Source organism: Mercenaria mercenaria, chromosome 16, assembly GCF_021730395.1.
Source record: "Mercenaria mercenaria strain notata chromosome 16, MADL_Memer_1, whole genome shotgun sequence".
Lineage (NCBI taxonomy): Eukaryota > Metazoa > Mollusca > Bivalvia > Venerida > Veneridae > Mercenaria > Mercenaria mercenaria.
Window position 1 is genome coordinate 15,885,505 of NC_069376.1, and position 19,819 is coordinate 15,905,323.

Consider the following 19,819-nt stretch of genomic DNA (forward strand, 5'->3'; position numbering starts at 1 on the left):
GGATTATTGAAAATATGCCCCCACCCCCGAGTGGTAAAAAGGCTCCATTCAGGGGGTCCCAAGTTTTACATAGACTTATATCATGTATATAGGGAAAAAACCTTAAAATAAAAATCTTTTTACCTGAAACTGCAAGGCCTAGGCCTCTGATATTTTGTATGTATCATTACCTAGTTTTTGATATTTTTTATTTACCAATGCCTAGTTGATCTCTAACAAGATTGTTCGAATAATGTCCCTGGCATGGAAAGAGGCCCGCCCCGGTAGTCACTTGATAGAAAAACTACTTCAAACATTATCAGATCATATTTCCTAGACTGTGTAATTATAATGACCTGATACCCTCAAGTGGTAATGGTTAATTGTACACCGACCTCGACCTACTGACCTCCATTTTTCTTTTTTTTTTTGAAGATACAGCCTTGAAATTTGGATGACATGTACAGTTATGCACACTTATTTTAAACTGACTTTCACTGACCATGAATATGACCTACAGACCTACTTTCTTTTCTCTTAAGGTATTAGGCCCATAATAGAGTATCTCCTCTTTGAAGAGTATTCAATTTCTGCTATAAACCTACTTTGACTGTGATTTTCAGGGGTGCGTAGGTTCAAGCCCCACTGGGACCAAAATTTTTTTCCTTATTTTTTCTTTTTTTCTAGTAATTTAAGTTTTTACTTCTTTCAAGACTTGTTATTGATTTATTGTAAAAAAATGGAAAATATTCATTTGATAAGCAATTTCTTGCTGTTCAAAGTGAATTTACCTCCGAAATAAAAGGGGTAGAGTTAGACATCTTTAAAAATACTGAGTTACGTGCGGTAAAAGTTCTCTATTTTGCCTTCGTTCTTTAGATTACATATCGTGGAAGAAATTTAGGTAAGTTTTACTTCTGCCCCACAGTTATTTTTGAATGAAGTGAGCAAAATTAAAAAAAGAACCGCAGGATTTGACCTTAATTTTTCAATGTTGGAGATAGAATTCTGTCTCATTAAATCCATTTACTTGAGGCACCCTAGCAAAAATGATACTGACACTTATATTTTTTAGTTTTATAATTGTTTACCAATACTTTGATGATTGTTTCATAAAAAATAATTGTATAATGAAATCTCTGCAAACATTTTGGATACAGGCCGCCACCTTGAAATATGTCTCTACTTGAGCTTGAGGAAATACCATAAATTACACAAAATTTATAAAAAACGGCACGGTAAAAGTTTTTAAAAATTTGCAACAAAGTGCGAAGCATGGTCAACTGTAAGAATATAACAAGCAAATGCCATTTTTTAAACATTACTATTAGGGGCCTAATACCTTAATATACAGCCTTGAAATTTGGATGATATATACTTTTTGCGCACACCCATCTTTAAACTGATTTTCAGTGACCATGAATGTGACCCAATTATCTTCTACTTTCTTTGTTTTTGTTGTTGTTGCTGTTGTTGTTGATTATTTTTTCTTTTTGTTTTTTGAGGGGTTTTTGTTGTTTGTTTTTTTTAAGATACAGCCTTGAAATATGGATGACATGTACAAGACTCACAAAGAGATGAAATATTTAAAGTCATTTTTCTCGTCAACTATTTCTATGCAGCTATTAACCTGACAACTGACTTCACAGAAATTTAAACCATGAAAAGACCACGTTTCCATTAGTCATGCCATGCCTTAATTGTCAAGGTTAACCTTAGTGAAAATGAATTTAACGAAGAACAAAGGAAATATTACAAAAAGTAATAATTTGATATTTCTAAGAAATGATATGTGAAGACCTTGTAGACCATGCAGTGCGCATTGAAAATACAATTTTATTTGTTTACAATCAACTTTTGAAACAACGTGTTTTTCTGAAATATGGTTTTATACTAGTATCATGCATAAATATGTTTGATTCAGCAGGATCCGCTGAGCACAGATATTTTAATTTGGTATTCAAACCACTCTGTCTGCTATATCTTTACACTAATGTGTCAAATTTTAGTAAGTCTAATTTACGATGAAGACTCTGACACACTATACTTTTTCTGAAGTTTTGGAAACGATTCTGAATTTGAATCGTAGAAGTAGAACAAACTCATTTTAATACATATTTTTTTATTTTATTTTTGCACAGTGCAAGACGAGGTATTCAAAGAAACCTTGCTGAAATTTAACTTAACAAAATGGGTGAGACAGATATCACGAGGCCTTGACCTGCAAAGCATGTTGACTCATCTCCGACAGCAGAATGTTATAGCGGACGAAGTAGTAAAGATGATAGATGACATTGAATATGAAAATGATAAACCGATTGCATTCATCGAGTTTTTAATCAAAAACGGGACAAAAATACAAATCTTAAAATTTTGCAAACAACTCAGGGCACAGGGACAACCAAGTGGACACCTACCCGATCTTATTGAAGGAAAGAATACGGATGGCCGTGATACTGGTATGTAGTCAGTTACTCTTAACAAAATTAATATCACAAGAATTATTGCTAAAACCCCGATTCTACACTTATGTCATATATATAGTCACCTGTGATAACGATTCACAGCAAGCTTGTAACAGGTGTTACTCCTTAGTACTGAATAAAACTTTATGCATGCCTTCCATTTAATTACGGTAATCTGTCATTGAAGTGGATATCGACTACAATATCCGGTCCTAGGCTTAACTTTTTTTCGATCACGAAGTTCTGACGAATTACAGCCAAAACAGATACGCGGCAGCTTGATATTTCGTCTGAAACCGTTGTAAATATTTTACATTATTATGCCCCAAACAGTTTTGAGGAGGACATAGCGTTGCTGTTGTCCGTACGTCTTTCCGTATATGCGTTCGTAAATACGAAAATCTTGTACGTCCAACTCTTCCCACACTATTGGCCTGATATGCTTGATAAACAAGCTTGGTGTGCAGATGACCACCAATGGGAGGATTTTTACTGTGAATAATTTTAGTGCAGTTATGTCCTTTTGATAGCTTTTCGCTATATACAGGACCCAACAGTAAATGGGGGCAACCTGCCATAGTCATGTTTTGTCACAATTTCAGCATGTTGTAAAAATTCACCTCTTACTAGCAATGCTCTGAATATTTCAACACTTAATGAGAGAAACTGACATAGGGAACACCTTGCGCTGGATACCAGCTTTTATCGCGCATGCACTGGGTACCAAAAGTAATACACATGTGACATATGGAATATCATTTTGGCGGCTTTGAATTTTGGTTTCGTATATATAGAATGTTACATACTGCATTCATTTTATTGTGATTTAAATATTACAAAATGTTTTACGTCTCAAGTTTCCGCACAAAACGACAACGTGAGCCGATATCTGAACGTCCAATAAACGAATAAATTGCCTAGCCTATCTTTACATTGGCGACAGGTAATCAGCTTAGCAAAAGTTGGTGTATCATAAAATTTTAGGTATGTCTATTTATCGTCTGTACTGCTCAACTGCATCAAAACATGCAATGCCCTTTTTTAATATTCTTACGTTACTCAAGTTTATAATGTAGTTGGATAGAGGATATGGATTTTGTTAAATAACTAATCCCTATGTGTATCGGGAACTACTGAGGGCATGTATAAATGAAAATGTCTAAGAGTAAGAACCAATATCTGTATCATCTGATTCCAGATGAACGGGTCAGTATCTCCAGACAAGCCGTTTCGGCGTTGTCTAGGGTTCTTTTTCCATAGTGTGTGTTTGTTTTACATATAATCTTTTTTTGCAAATAAATTATCAAGTAGGAGTTTACCAATATTCATATAAAACTTGATTCTTATCAAATGGTTCATAGATAAGAGCATTCACACAATTGTTTACGTTCACTTTCAAAACGTATGTAATTGAGGAACACCAAATAAATCATGATGAATAGAATTTGGGGAAAAAAATCAGATTTAAAATTGGAGAAATAAAGATAACATGCATTGTGAAAAAAACAACACTTTTTGAAAATAAATATGGTATATATAACGTTTCTCGATTTCCATTTAATTATAGGGGCCTCCGTGGCCGAGTAGTAAAATAATGCACAGAGGGGCACCCGGGGTCTTCCTCAATCGTCAAAGATAGTCGACATATTACCGATAATTGTGTTGCTGCGACGTTAAACCAAATGAAAAAATAAATCCATCATATTTGTGCGCATTACATCGTATTTCGAGCGCAAGACATTTTATCTCATATGCTCGACTTTTTAATCGTGCGCATGACATCTTATCTCGTGTACTCGACAACTTATCTCTTGCTCACGACAGCTTATCTCGAGTGTAGGACGTCTAAACTTGTTTGCATGATATCTTATTTCGTGCGCGCGACATCTAATTTCGGTCTCCGAAGGGCTCATTACAAAACTACGGTGTTACATTTTTCTTTGATAAAACTCCGCTTCCCGAAGATAGAAATGAAAGTTATTGTTAAATTTATAATAAGCCGTTTGCTATGGTGGCTGATTTGTGCCATTTTGTTCTATGGCAGCGACACAGTGCTGTATTTCAACAATATTTTATATCTCATAAATATCTACAGCTGAGATTTCTGACACAAATCCTTCCAAATCGCTGTTAAAGCATTCTAGGTTAACTGAAAAGTGTTTTAGAGAGTCCACACTGGTACCGCGGTATTTGAAAAAAAAAAAGAATTAAAATCAATAAATTATAAATGTAAACTATTGTGTAGTTTTAGAAGTGAAACAAATAAAAAACAGATTTCTTCATACTTCACCGGCATAAAATTGCGATAAAATACGTTCTGCCACATATGGTCAATTTGTGTTTAAATGCTGAAATATATTGATTTACAGTATAGGTATGAGCAGAGGAGTAGGTACCAAGTGTTATGTATAGATACTTTTTCTCATTTTTCCCTAAGGCAAATCATTGTTTACTGACCTTGTTTTAAGACATTATTCTGTATTTACTATAACATTATCCTTTTATATAGAAAATTCTATCAGTAATGTATCAATTATTGATAAACGGTGTATGTCAGTTATTTTTAGAAAAGACTATCCGGAAATTTCTTTTAATTCTTACTGTTACCTGAAAATTCTGGAACCTTCCATGATACAATATATAATCAGTTGTTTTAGAATGAAATAGAACCTAAGAACCTTAGAAGCTAAACTGTAGATATTGATGAAACTTTCCTGTATCTCTTAAAAACAAATTATTACCAGTTTGGATATTTAATATTTGGAAGGATTATTTGAAGGATTTATATTAAAAGAAAATTCTGGATTTAAAAAAAAAGTTATCTTTGAAGAGGAATTATAATTTTGGATATCACTTTTGAACTGTATGAAACATTGTGGAATTCATTCTGACTGGATTTAAATTTGACCTGGGCAGGATTTGGACTATTTTACTTATTAGATTGGATTTTACAGCTTTTTGTCATTTTCAAAGGTATTTGGATTTTTACTTAAATTCATGAATAAAATTGTGTTATTGTTATAGTTGCTGGTTTGTCTTTCTATTACTTTTATTCACTGTAACAAGAAATTGGTACCCTCTGACGTAACACAAGACCCTAATTGCTTTTGAAATTTTACATAAAATATACATGTATTATTATTATTATTATTATTATTATTAAAGTCTTGCAAGAAATTCGGTGCTTTTGTCCATTCGCTGTTTTAAATCCGACAGATTTATCGCTTAGCTATACTCACTGAGAATGTAAGATCTTTAAATTTTGTTATTAGTATTTTTTATCGTTACTGGAGAAAATATGTTTTGTGTAGAGAATGCCTTAAAATATTCACAATGATACTTATCGCGGTCAGACTGTTGAATCTTCGGACGCATTTATGTCAAATGATGTCATTGACAAAAAGTATGTTCACATTTTCTTACAACTGTGAAAGGGGCATTATTATTTTTGTCTTCTTCCTCGCAGATATATATTTACTTTCAGACATTTAAAGTTAACAGTCCAGACGAACCATAAACAAAATATTTTGTCCCTGCATATAAGACAGTCAATTATATAATTACTATCATCTGACGCTGTCATTATTTAAGAATTTTGAATGGTTAATTAACAATTACCATAATTCTCTGTGACTTCATCGAATCGGCATTTTACCGTATTTTGCGGACATTTGGCCGCTGCACCGTAACGGCCACAGCCGTATATTTTAACTATTTCAGAAATGAAATTTAACGTATTGGCCGCTCCGGCATATTGGCCGCGGCCTATACACTACAATGCTGCGAACATGACCATGTCGTATAACGAAATTCCTCGTTAAATAGTTATTGAAATCGATTGTATTTACAGGTAATCACATTTGTCAATTCGTCGAATGCAGTGAACCGTTAAGCCCGAATGTAAGGTTTCGTGAGCTGATTTCAAAGCCCTTTCGGCAAATTGTTCATTCTGTACGCATATCACGTTTTTGTTTTGTTTTGGGTTTTAACGCCGTTTTTCAACAGTATTTCAGTCATGTAACGGCGGGCAGTTAACCTAACCAGTGTTCCTGGATTCTGTACCAGTACAAACCTGTTCTCCGCAAGTAACTGCCAACTTCCCCACATGAATCAGAGGTGGAGGACTAATGATTGCAGACACAATGTCGTTTATCAAATAGCCACGGAGAACATACGCCCCGCCCGAGGATCGAACTCGCGATCCCGCGATCCGTAGACTGACGCTATACCTACTGAGCTAAGCGGGCGGGTTCGCATGTCACGTAGTATGAACAACAGTTGAATTTAAGGTATAGGTCCATGTTTCGGAGCAAAAAGTTCGAACGTCATCAAATCATAGAAAGAAAGCATTGTTTTACATGAAAATTTAACAGCGTATAAAACATTTATATTATTCTATAAAACCATTGCCAATTTACTCATAAATATATTGAGTTCCGGATAGGGACTGCATGAAGGGGCCACACTTCTGGACAGTTCAGTGCCTTTAAAAACTCACCATTTTTTAAAAGCTGTTACATGCCTTCGTTTTGATGCATTTGCAACATCGTGCGAGTGTTTAAACTTTACATAACAAGGTAAAACATCGTTTTTGACATTTGTTTACATTTATTTCTTTACAAATGGCATTTTTATTTAAAGGGGGACAACTCATTTAGAATATTTTAAGTATCCAACTCTGTGGGACAGAACAGTAAAACATGTATTGGACAGATAAATTGTGTGTCAAGATGCTGTTCATTTACTTAAAAAATCTATTGTTTTGTGATATACTGCTAAACCTTAAAAGGTCCACAATGAAGCGGACAGACTTAACAAAGGGAGAATATATATGATACTACAGTCAAACACTAATAAGTTCTGGTTTCAAGAGTTTTATGAAATGTAGTTCTTTCTCTTCTCTGAAACTGCCACTGTTTATCGCTATTATATTCACAATTGACACACACACTGTACAAATTTGACGCACTACCTGTAATCGTCAGTTTGTGTCTATTCATCCTTTGTCTACAGAACAATAAAGATGCGAAACAACTTGGCTAATTTCACACTTTGTCTTTTGATATAAAATAAACGCCGAAATCGTGGAGATTTTACCGAGGTGTATAACTTTCGAGATTTATAGGGCGTTGAAAAAAGCAAAAACCGTTTTGAAAATAAATCTTAATTGACGAGCACTTTTAATTATTTCCTAGGTTGATAAGAAATGTGTTCGTCGCTGCAAACAAGAAAAAGACAAACTTGAGCGTCTCCCTAAAATCGTGAGATGAATTTCAACAGCTTTCAAGTGAAAAATTGAAACAGTTATATAGGCCGCATGAAAGACCCATTTAGAAAAAATAGAATGACGTATAAGCTGATTCGCCGCATAGGCCGCATTACTGAAAATTTCACTTTTTAAAGTTTATGCCACGGCCTATACGGAACTAACATTCTTCTTCAGGATTTGTAGAAAAGCCGGTTAGTGATATGCAGGATAAATTGCTGGCTTACTCGATTTAATAAACTGCCTTAAAAGTTTCTAAAAATTCTAGTTCATGTACTCTTCAAGCATTTCAAAATTTTAAATATTGTACCATACTGACTTGACTTAAGGTACATTCTATAGCCAAAATATCGACATTTTAGTGCTTGTCTTTACAATCATTTTGCGAACTTTTATTGAAGAATTACATAATTTGATGAATGAAATGCCTATTGAAAATGATTTAGCTCTCCTTTGAAGTATATATCTTATAAAACCAAATGCCAACTTGTACCCGAAAATCCGGACAGAAGACAGAAAATATATTTTTAGGTGGTCATATTTTTTCAAAATCGACAGCTGCTACATTCAAGCATCATTCTGCCTAAAATTGTGACAAAAACATACCTAGATAATATATCTACTTCCTGCGAGCAATCAATTTTAAATAAATTTGACGAAAGTGCCTTTTAGAGTCGATAATTTCAGATAATTTTTATTTTCTATTTTTTTCATACAGACATCATCATTTCACAACTAATTTAAAGGAGTTCATCACAATATTTTGTGCGCAGCTCAATCGCGCAGCAAGCGATATCTACTGTAAATCCAGAATTCGCTGCCGAAAGTGCATAATTGTCGGATATGCAGCGCACTCGCGCAAAATATATCGTATGTACTGACAATATAGGTCGTGCATCCATATTTTACCTTTAAAAGTGATGGTGTTTTATTGGAGGAGTAGTTGTAGGAAGTGCTCGAATCGAATACATTGTGGACAGCCAATTTGAAAGTAAACTATTTCGTCCAGTAATGATGCAGCCGACTCCAAGTCAAATAAAATTCTAGAAAATCTTAACGTAGATATATCTCCTTCAAGTTCAAATGTGACTTCCTAAAAATGTTGTTATACTTTTTGTGTCCCATCCCGCATTTCACGTAATAAGACCAGAGTTATGGCCCTTGATAGTCAAATTGTACATAAGGTGTCTAAACATTTGTGTCGCATGTACCTCAAAATGATATGTGCCAAGAGTCATGAAACCACACAAGAATTAAATTCAGCATGCGAAGTTGTACACCAGTGCTTTTATTTGAGGTTTCACTCAATAAAAACAGATTTGTGTCCCTTGACGTAGTCAAATATATACGTAAATGGGATGTGAAAGCTTGTGTAGCACGTATCTCAAAAAGTATTTGACCTAGAGGCATGCAACCTTAAAGGAGCATTATTCCGCATGTGAGTAAGAATATTGGTTAAGGAACTGATAATAACATTGTGCAATTTGTTTTGTAAGAAAAAAAATGTTCATAATTTTTAGGTGGGTGGGGTAATGAAAAAATACTTTTGTGTGTGGAGTGAATATTTTTTAATTTTTCTTGAAAACAAGCACGGGTCGATATTATTTTTTTTGGTTTAGATTTTTTTTTGTCTTAGTTCTAGCTTACATAATATAAAATATGGAAAAATTCTGTCCGCTAGATTTTTCATATCATTAAGAAATAAATTAACTTGTCATACATCAATCTATAAATATGCAGAGTTACAAAAAATTCTGTCCGCTAGAAATAATTGTGAAAAACATCTTTAAGATAAACATGCTTATCTATGACACAAATCCATAATATTATTACAAGGGCAATACACATAAAAGTCAGATGTGTCAATTTTATTTTTAGAAACGGTTGCAGTCACAAAGTAATTGACAGAATAAAATGTAAATTTCAGCATATTTTTTCACACAAAAATGTGTGAGTGCGTAGAAATGTGATCAGGTTGAGCACATAGTCTTATGGATTTCATAATTTTCGGCGCTTAACGTGAAAACAGTTAAAGTACAGGATTCACAAACATTGAATTTATGCTTAAATCTATATGCGATACATTATGCATATAATTATAATTCACGATAATACCGCATATGGAAGTAACTGGAATAAATTTGGACTATTTCCTTCGGAAGTTTACATGACTGTCCTGTCAAAAGGCCTCCCTCGTGTTTACATATTTTGACAGGTCGAGTTGTTCTGGGATTAGGAACAATGGTAAGTGCAAAGTTATATAGATTTATATAAATTAATTATTTTTGCAACGAGTTCAAAGTAAGGTTGATAATCAGTCCACTCTATTTCAAGATCTGATAATGATTTGCCTATTTTTGGGCGGAGAACATAGCATATGCATACTTGTATCACTGCCACCATAGATTATCATTAGATCAACTGGTAGATCTACACCAAATCATTCTCAGATCTTGAAATAGAGTCGTTGCAGAATTAACGCATTGTTTCATAGATAGTGAATCGATCAGAATAGACAGAATAGATCATTGTCATAGAAAAAAACGTTGATGTACTTTTTTTCAGCTTTTTGGCATTCGAATTGACATAATTTGAACATAGATTCTGCATTTATGCCATAAAATATGTCTGATTGGACGTAATGAATTATCCGGCAAAAACCATCAATATTTCTAAAGTAACATTAATTAGAATCAAGGTCTACTGAGCATTTAATCCGTCATGTGTTTGTTTCAGATGAATGAATACCTGCACCATGGAAACAATGTCATTTGCAAACTTTTTGAACCTGTGCTGGGCATTCACAGACATTTCTTGTTCAACAGGAATACATGATGTCGACCAACAGTACAGCTAGGTAAATGTCAATGTTCTATATATATTCTACAATAATTTCGTAAAAAAAAATGAACAGTGTCTGTAAGTAAGCCAAAGAAAGGACACCTCTGCATAGCCGACAAGGCTAAGGGTCTGAATGAAGCATGATCATGCACCAAAATATCAACAAATTTATACAATGGAATGAAATAACATACAGTAGGCCTATATTACAGCAAGATGTGATTAATAAATAGTATCATAATTATTTATTTTACATGGCATGCATGAATTGTTCAACTTCATAAATCAGCTGTTCTGTAGACCTACAGAATCAGCATAAAGAAATGAAGCTACATGAGTAGTTTTAAGATACATAAATCCACACTTGTGAAGATTCCATATATAATGCTGATTTCCTTCTGTGGGTGGTTTTCAAAATAATGAAGCTTTTTCTTCTTTTTCACCTTTCTTTAATTCAGTTCAGTTTTAGAATGAATTTTTTGGGGCAAATCATATCCAAATCAATGTATTCAAGAAATGTGTGCAATTTCAGATGAATGGCTCAAGCATTTTTAAAGTTATATTAAATTATATAGCTGATTTTGTCCCCTCTGCACCAAAAGTGTAACATTTTGCATGAAGGATAGTTTTCAACTGTGTTTTACTTTTTCAAACCAAACTTAATTGTCACAGCTTTGGCTTTTCTTATGTAATCTAAACTCTGCACATTTAAAACAAAGTACTTCTTTACATTAATTACATTTTATTCTTACCAATAGTTCATGTCTTAATTGTGATGGAAGCCCCTTCATAAAAAATAGTGATAAATTTAAAAGTTGATCCCTACAATTTCATAACCTCATTACTTTTCTTAAGATCTTTTTCTTTACAGCTTTGAAGACACCTTATGATTTCATTGTTTTAACTTTCTCAAAATCTTCATATATGTCTATACACCCAAAAATGTCCCTTGTAAGTATTCTTTAAATAAAATGGGTTTTTACTTAATTCCCTCTAAATGGAAGTTACAATGGTTACAAAAGCAGCTTTCAGCTTCACATATTAAGACAAAAGTGGTGTCCCCTGTGCACCTTTTTTGACATTCATCAATTATCATAGAATTTATATTGTAATATGTTGTGGCAGTTCTATATTCTTAGCAGTGCGTAAGTTAAATGCAGGCATTACTTGATAATTAAGCATTATATAAGAATCCAGGGACAATTTAAATTTTATTTTTTGCATTTTTCTCAAGTTGGCAGTTTTCAGGTTTAAAAGGGGAACATCAGTTTTAATTAAAGTTTACCTACATATGTAAATATTCAATAGCGAGTATTGTGTAGTTGACAGAATTTTACACACTATGAACATATTCCACGAATATATATTTTGCTGCCATTTGTCCCCTGTGCATCTTCTTAAAATTAGTAGCATTATAAAGTATGTATGAACTTTATTATTCCATTTTACCATGCATGGCATTTTGTCATTTTTCTACTCTGAATAAGCAGTGCATGTAAACTAAATGATTTCAATGTGTTAATTGTGTTTAAAGTCACTTATTTTTCATTTAAAGCATTACAGGCTGCTGAATTTTCATGTTTGTGTTGTGAAAATTTTCAGTTTTGTAGTTATTTTGTGGAATAAACTAATTGTTCAATAGACTTTTGTCTTAAGATCACCATTAATCTTGTTTTGAACAGAAAAACTAATACTTAATGAATATTACACTGATTGTTAGTATGTGTCCCCTGTGCATCTCTTAAATAACTCAATTTTGAGTTGACAATTTTAGAAATTAAAATCACCAGACATTTTTGAAATTTGGAATGTGGTTTATAAACCTGCAAAATGTGAGAGAAAAAAATAGGTTTTATAATAATGTGTTAATTATTTTTCATTCAGCAACAATTTTTCTAGGTAAAAATTTATTTTTATGTCAGATTTGTGCAGAAAGCGTGATTTTAAAAACCAAAGTCCACAAACATTTATTAAATAAGTTTCAAACTATACACAAACACCTATTCATATATGTAAAAAAATACTGTTATTATTTCCTTGTCATAAAACTCTGCAATATATATCACCCATCTTACTGGAAATTCTCTGAACTTATGAACTGAAAGCTTTTCAAAACATTATCTGATTGGTATTTCTCAACACTTTCCCAAAGTTGTATATTTCCTTGAAATTTGAATTATTTGCTATCATAAAAAAAATAGGTGACCACCAAAAGAAATAGGTTTGAATTTCCAACCCCTATGTCACACTTTTGCTTCATTATTTTGAAAACCACCAATATGTTTCCTCATAGTTTTTTATATATTATACTATACTTATTTCAGATGAAGATATAAATTTATTCCAAAAAAATAATGGGACAATGAATGCTAAAATTGCCAAGAAGAAGACTGCTAATTTACACACCATTTTATACAGGTAGGTGTTTAAAAGTGTTTTGAAAATAGATATGGCATTCAGCACTTATTTTACAAACTATAATAACTGATTTTAGAATTATATACATTGTACTTTTAAATTGTTTTTAATGTGAAGTGTCAGCAATGGAAATTTATAGAGAAATCCCAGTTAATTGTGAAAGAAAAATTTATGTATATATAAATGTACATGTTGTGCTTTTTTTAGTTGCAGTATGATATGGTGAACAAAAATACCTTGGGCAATGCAGCCAGTTCTGGAGCTTTGGTTAGACTATGAACAGTAGACACCAAAAGGTACAGGATAGTTTAGAGCTGCATTTATTATTTTTTTATGTAATTACTATTTATCAGTTCAAATGAAATTTGGTACATCAGCATGAAGTGGACAGGCACATATTGTCAGGACTATCAAATTTGATTATTTGTTTCTTCAGTCATTATGTCATTTTCGTTTTCAAATTGTCATATCATAGCTTCCTTCATACCTTTTGCATTAAAACTCTCTTTCTGCAGATTCCATCATATTCAAATGGATCATGGTATACTTCATGGCCAAGCAGCAGAATTATACACATACTATTATAGTGGATTTTACATCTGATGACAGTTTTCTAAAGTTATGGTCCTTTTAGAATCTTGAATTAAATGAAACAGTTACAGTTTCTTTTCTTTTGCTCTTTATGTACTCAGCTCCTCCCCCACTTTCTATCCAATGCTCTTGAAACTTGTAATACACTTCTACCTTAAATGTAAAAGCCTTTATCTATTTTAGCCTAAAATCTAAATTTGGAGTGTTATGCCCCTTTTTATATTATAAGAATTATATTTCATCTCCTCCTATAGTTTTCATACTGTGTCACAGTGCAAAAGTAAGTTGATATGAAATTATCAACATGAAGTAGGCATGCACATATTGCAAGACTTCATTTCAGGTTACTTTTTATTGAGTGATGTCCTTTAAAATATCACAAATACACTTGTACATTGTGTATGCCTACTCACAGTTTCAAACAGTTCATAAGAAATTTAGTATACATTATGGACATGAAGTGATCATGTGCCTATATATAGTGTTAGTTGAAAATGGAATGCATGAAGACATACAGACAAATATATATCATCTGTTTAAATTGAAAGCTGTATTTCTTAGTCTTTATTACTTGTGTAAGGTACTGTTTTTCCTCTTCTTAATGACATTTTCTTGACAATGTCTGTCAGACTGATACTATTATAATTGTAAGATTTTACATTCTAAAATTTTGTGTTTTTATGAACATACAAAAGATGTAAAGTTTATACTAGTGTAAAAATAGCTAATTTTTTCCATTTCAGATGATCATCTGAAGGGCCACGATTGTTTAAAGCACTGGTCAACAAAAACTGAACTATTTGATGGATTATACATGTGCAGAATGTACTACCATATTTCCAGAATCAGAGAAATAGAAATATCAAGTATTAAAGAGAAAGAAAAGTATGCATCATGTATGAAGAACTGCCTAAGAATAATTTGCAAAATACATTGAAATCTAACAATTACTTATTGCATAACGCATATGGACGTTAAGAAAGGTGTACTCTTCTGGAAAATATGTGTCCAGTGCCACATTTCTTTTTCAATTTTGTGAGCATAATTCTACATAAAAATTGTAACATGGCTTCTTGGATAATACAAAAGGTTTAATCTTATTTCCAAACACATTCACCAGAGAAGAAATATCAAGAATGAGGGAAAATGAAATAATTGTCATGAACGAAGAACTTGCTAAGTATTAATTTACAAAATACATTTTAGCCTCACAACTGTTAATGATATTATGAATATGGAAGTTAAAAGTGTGGACTTAATCTTCAACTTCTCTGAGCATAGTTCTACATAAAAATTGTAACTTTATAAAATAGTCTTGTAGAAAAAGTGTAAGACTTTCATACTTGTTTTATAGAAAATGTTTCTGGATGTTTCAATGTAAGTTTGCTAGACCAGGACCACTAGCTCCTAAGTCAAGGTTACACTTAGATATCAAAGGTTAAAAGGGTCTGTTTCTGTCTGGTCAATAACTGCCATACATAAAGGGATTTTGGAATTACTCGGCATGTTCACCACAAAGAGACAACGTGTTACGCGCAAGACCAAAATCTTTGCTCCAAGGTCAAGGTCACACGTAGAGGTCAAATGTTAATAGAGACTTTTTGGTGTCTGGTCAATAACTCTGCGATCCATGAAGGGACTTTTAGATAACTTGGCATAAATGTTCACCATAATGAAACAAGGTGTCATGCCCAAGACCAAGACCCCTAGCTCGAAGGTCACACTTAGAGGCCAAAGGTCAGATACAAAAATGACTTTGTCCCGAGCATTTCTTGTTCATGCATGGAAGGATTTTGATGTACAATGGCAAAATGTTCATCATCATGAGATGGTGTGTCATGAGTAAGAACCAGGCCCCTAATCCTTTGCTGTTACTATAAATAGCTATTACTGTAAAGTTCTATTCTATTAACCCTTATCATGCTGAAAATGATTTATTCTGCCTTTGCGACCAGTGTAGATCATGATCAGCCTGCACATCTATGCATGATGATGATCAGCACTCTTCGCCATTCAATCAGTATATTTTAAGTAAGCATCCCTTTTAACAGTTGATGGTACTGTACAAATTGAAAAATGGACAAGTTCATTATAGAAATTCAGCAGGGTAAGGGTTGATATTAGCCCTAGGAGAAAATTGGGACTACTTTTCTGTAGTACAACACGCATGTTACATCCAATTTCTGATGTATTTTGACCTAAGGCTACCTGATAAGTACTTTTGTGTGGACTTAGATTTGTTTTCAGATTAACTTCTCTTTGTTGTCACTATAACAAACGATTATTCTTGAAACTTTTTATCCTGGTTGTTAGAATTGGATATGTCATTGTTTTGGCTTTCTGTCTATCAAACTTATAGTTTTGTACAGAAAATGTTTTATTATATCATCTACCTGTATGATGAAAATGTCCATAGGCAGGGGACGTTGCTAACTCTGTTACAAATTCTTGTTGTTGATTTTTCTGGAGTTATTGCCCTATTTGATCTTGAACTAATTCATCACATCGTGAACTCGTGAACTTAAGTCGAACAGTTCCATCCAACTAAACTGAAACTAGGTATACATCAGAAGCATGAAATGAATATGTACATGTTACCCTGACTTTTATGATCGATTATTTTGTCTGGAGTTGTGGCCCTTCTTTAACGACGAATGACAACTGCATTGTAGTTTCCTTCTCTTCATTTCAAATAAAACTTGTTAAGCATCATAAACATTATGTAGACATGCGCATTTGTTTCTTGTTCAGTTGTTTAACTTCTATATATTTTCCCTTAATGACATTATTGACCCGTCGTTATTATAAATTATTGAATGAAACATTTTTGTCGACATCATTCTTACTAGTTCGCTTTGCAACCTCCGTGAAGGAATATTGTCAAACTATACCGATAAGGGGAAGAGTTTGCTTCCTTTTGTAGCACAACTGTCTATGCATTATTGTGTCTTGCTCATATACATAACAATAACACCCGCCCGCTTAGCTCAGTAGGTAAGAGCGTCGGTCTACGGATCGCGGGGTCGCGAGTTCGATCCTCGGGCGGGGCGCATGTTCTCCGTGACTATTTGATAAACGACATTGTGTCTGAAATCATTAGTCCTCCACCTCTGATTCATGTGGGGAAGTTGGCAGTTACTTGCGGAGAACAGGTTTGTACTGGTACAGAATCCAGGAACACTGGTTAGGTTAACTGCCCGTCGTTACATGACTGAAATACTGTTGAAAAACGGCGTTAAACCCAAAAAAAAACAAACAAAACAAACTCATATACATAACACTTTTTTTTTGTGTAACCATGCATTAATTTGTTATACTGCAAATTAAAACAGTCATCATTGATTACTTTACTTGTCGTCACTTTCCTCGTTTTTATCGTAAATAGCACAATCATACACAGAAGATGCTGTATACTAAACATATTTTCTCAAAATTCAGACCAAAAAATCAGATGCCACCATTACATAACTATATTTCAAACTTTTGCAGAGGGAGAACACCCTGACTCCTACTCATGCTGGGAGCTATGTGTCTCGCTGGTGACACATTCTTTCTAAACTGTTGCCTCGCTGCATCAAATAAAGGTATTTCTGGATCCGGACTAGCCTGGGAAGCCGTTGACAATAATTGTCAGAAGAAATCTTACCTACATTAAAGATCCAACTTAAATTGTGCTAATTAATGTTACATGTAATTGGCACTCATCCGAGTTTCTGATATTGTCAATTTGCAGGTAGAAAAGTTTTACAACATATAAGCTTATCAACGACGTCGGCAGAGATTATGAATTTGTTCTGTTGTCTGAACTCCAAAACGACGGCCGTTTTTGTACAATAAAACTCCATCAAGTTTGAATAAATAGTTCCACAAAGTGACAAGGTGAGCTTTTGTGATCGCGCTGCGTCCGTCGTCCGTCCGTAAACTTTTGCTTGTGACCTCTCTAGAGGTCACATTTTTAATGGGATCTTTATGAAAGTTGGTCAGAATGTTCACCTTGATGATATCTAGGTCAAGTTCGAAACTGGGTCACGTGCCATCAAACACTAGGTCAGTAGGTCTAAAAATAGAAAAACCTTGTGACCTCTCTAGAGGCCATATTTTTCACAAGATCTTCATGAAAGTTGGTCAGAATGTTCACCTTGATGATATCTAGGTCAAGTTCGAAACTGGGTCACGGGCCTTCAAAAACTAGGTCAGTAGGTCAGATAATAGAAAATCCTTGTGACCTCTCTGGAGGTCATATTTTTCATGGGATCTGCATGAAAATTGGTCAGAATGTCCATCTTGATGAAATCTAGGTCAAGTTTGAAACTGGATCAGTAGGTCAAATAATAGAAAAACCTTGTGACCTCTGTAGAGGCGGTATTTTTCATTGGATCTGCATGAAAATTGATCAGAATGTTCATCTTGATGATATCTAGGTCAAAAACTAGGTCAGTAAGTCAAAGAGTAGAAAATCCTTGTGACCTCTCTAGAGGTCATATTTTTCATGGGATCTGCATGAAAATTAGACAGAATGTTTATCTTGATGATATTTAGGTCTAATTTGAAACTGGGTCACGTCCGATCCAAAACTAGGTCAGTAGGACAAATAGTAGAAAACCCTTGTGACCTCTGTAGAGGCCAAATTTTTCATGGGATCTGCATGAAAATTGGTCTGAATGTTTATCTTTATGATATCTAGGTCAATTTCGAAATTGGGTCAACTGCGGTCCAAAACTAGGTCAGTAGGTCAAAAAATAGAAAATTCTTGTGACCTCCCTAGAGGCCATATTTTTCATGGGATCTTCATGAAAATTGATCAGAATGTTTATCCTGATGATATCCAAGTCAAGTTTGAAACTGTGTTACGTGCGATCCAAAACTAGGTCATTAGGTCAAATAATAGGAAAACCTTGTGACCTCTTTGGAGGTCATATTTTTCATGGGATCTGTATGAAAATTGGTCAAAATGTTCATCCTGATGATATGTAGGTCAAGCTCGAAACTAGGTCACGTGCGGTCAAAAACTAGGTCAGTAAGTCAAATAATAGAAAAACCTTGTGACCTCTGTAGAGGCCATATTTTTCATGGGATCTGCATGAAAATTGGTCAGAATGTTCATCTTGATAATATCTAGGTCATGTTTGAAACTGGGTTACATGCGGTCAAAACTAGGTCAGTAGGTCAAATAATAGAAAAACCTTGTGACCACTCTAGAGGCCATAGTTTTCATGGGATCTGTATGAAAGTTGGTCTGAATGTTCATCTTGGTGATATCTAGGTCAAGTTTGAAACCGGGTCAACTGCGGTCAAAAACTAGGTCACTAGGTCTCAACATAGAAAGACCTTTTGACTTCTCTAGAGGCCATATTTTTCAATGGATCTTCATGAAAATTGGTGAGAATGTTTACCTTTATGATATCTAGGTCAAGTTCGAAACCGGGTCACATGCGGTCAAAACTAGGTCAGTACGTCTAAAAATAGAAAAACCTTGTGACCTCTCTGGAGGCCATATTTTTCATGAGATCTTCATGAAAATTGGTGAGAATGTTCATCTTGATGATATCTAGGTCAAATACAAAACTGGGTCACATGCCTTCAAAAACTAGGTTATTATGTCAAATAATAGAAAATTTGTGACCTCTCTAGAGGCCATATTTTTCAATGGATCTTCATGAAAATTGGTCAGAATTTTTATCTTGATGATATCTAGGTCAAGTTCAGAAGTAGGTCACATGAGCTCAAAAACTAGGTCACTATGTCAAATAATAGAAAAAACGACGTCATACTCAGTTCATGTGGGGGCAGGTGAGCGATTCAGGACCATCATGGTCCTCTTGTTGATCTTTTATTTTAGTCCTAGGTAACCCCTCCTCATGAAAATCCTCAAAAAAACGAACGGCTAAGAAATTCCGAGATACTCGCGCAAGAATAAGTCTGACAATTCATAAGACGTGACTATAATTAGCATGTTATTTGTGTTGATTTTGTCACAAAACCTGTCCTTTGTCAATAACAAATAAAGTACCCCAGAACGCCCAAAATGCACCAAATGGATCCATTATTTTCATAGTTTTCCGGGGAATCGTGCCCCGGACCCCCCTATTTGCTATAGTCTTCAAATATTTTACGCCGCCTCTTACACCAAATACTGTATCCGCCCCTGAGGTAGTATTTTTTTTAAAGAAAACGTAATGGATGTAAGAATTTTTTTACAACGTTTGGAACGATAACGCTTTTATCATATTAAGTAGACCGTTTGAAAAAATGTAGGATA

At 33.9% G+C, this 19,819-nt stretch overlaps 1 protein-coding gene across 1 annotated transcript in view; it reads left to right on the forward strand.

Moving 5' to 3' along the window:
• The first annotated feature begins 2,124 nt into the window (after positions 1 to 2,124).
• Positions 2,125 to 19,819, forward strand: part of LOC123539776 (sterile alpha motif domain-containing protein 9-like) — a 50,933-nt gene continuing 33,238 nt past the window's right edge. Inside the window, exon 1 of the mRNA XM_053525777.1 lies at positions 2,125 to 2,438. Within this exon, the coding sequence (XP_053381752.1) occupies positions 2,210 to 2,438 (229 nt within the window). The 5' untranslated portion in view covers positions 2,125 to 2,209. The remainder of the gene's footprint in view (positions 2,439 to 19,819) is intronic.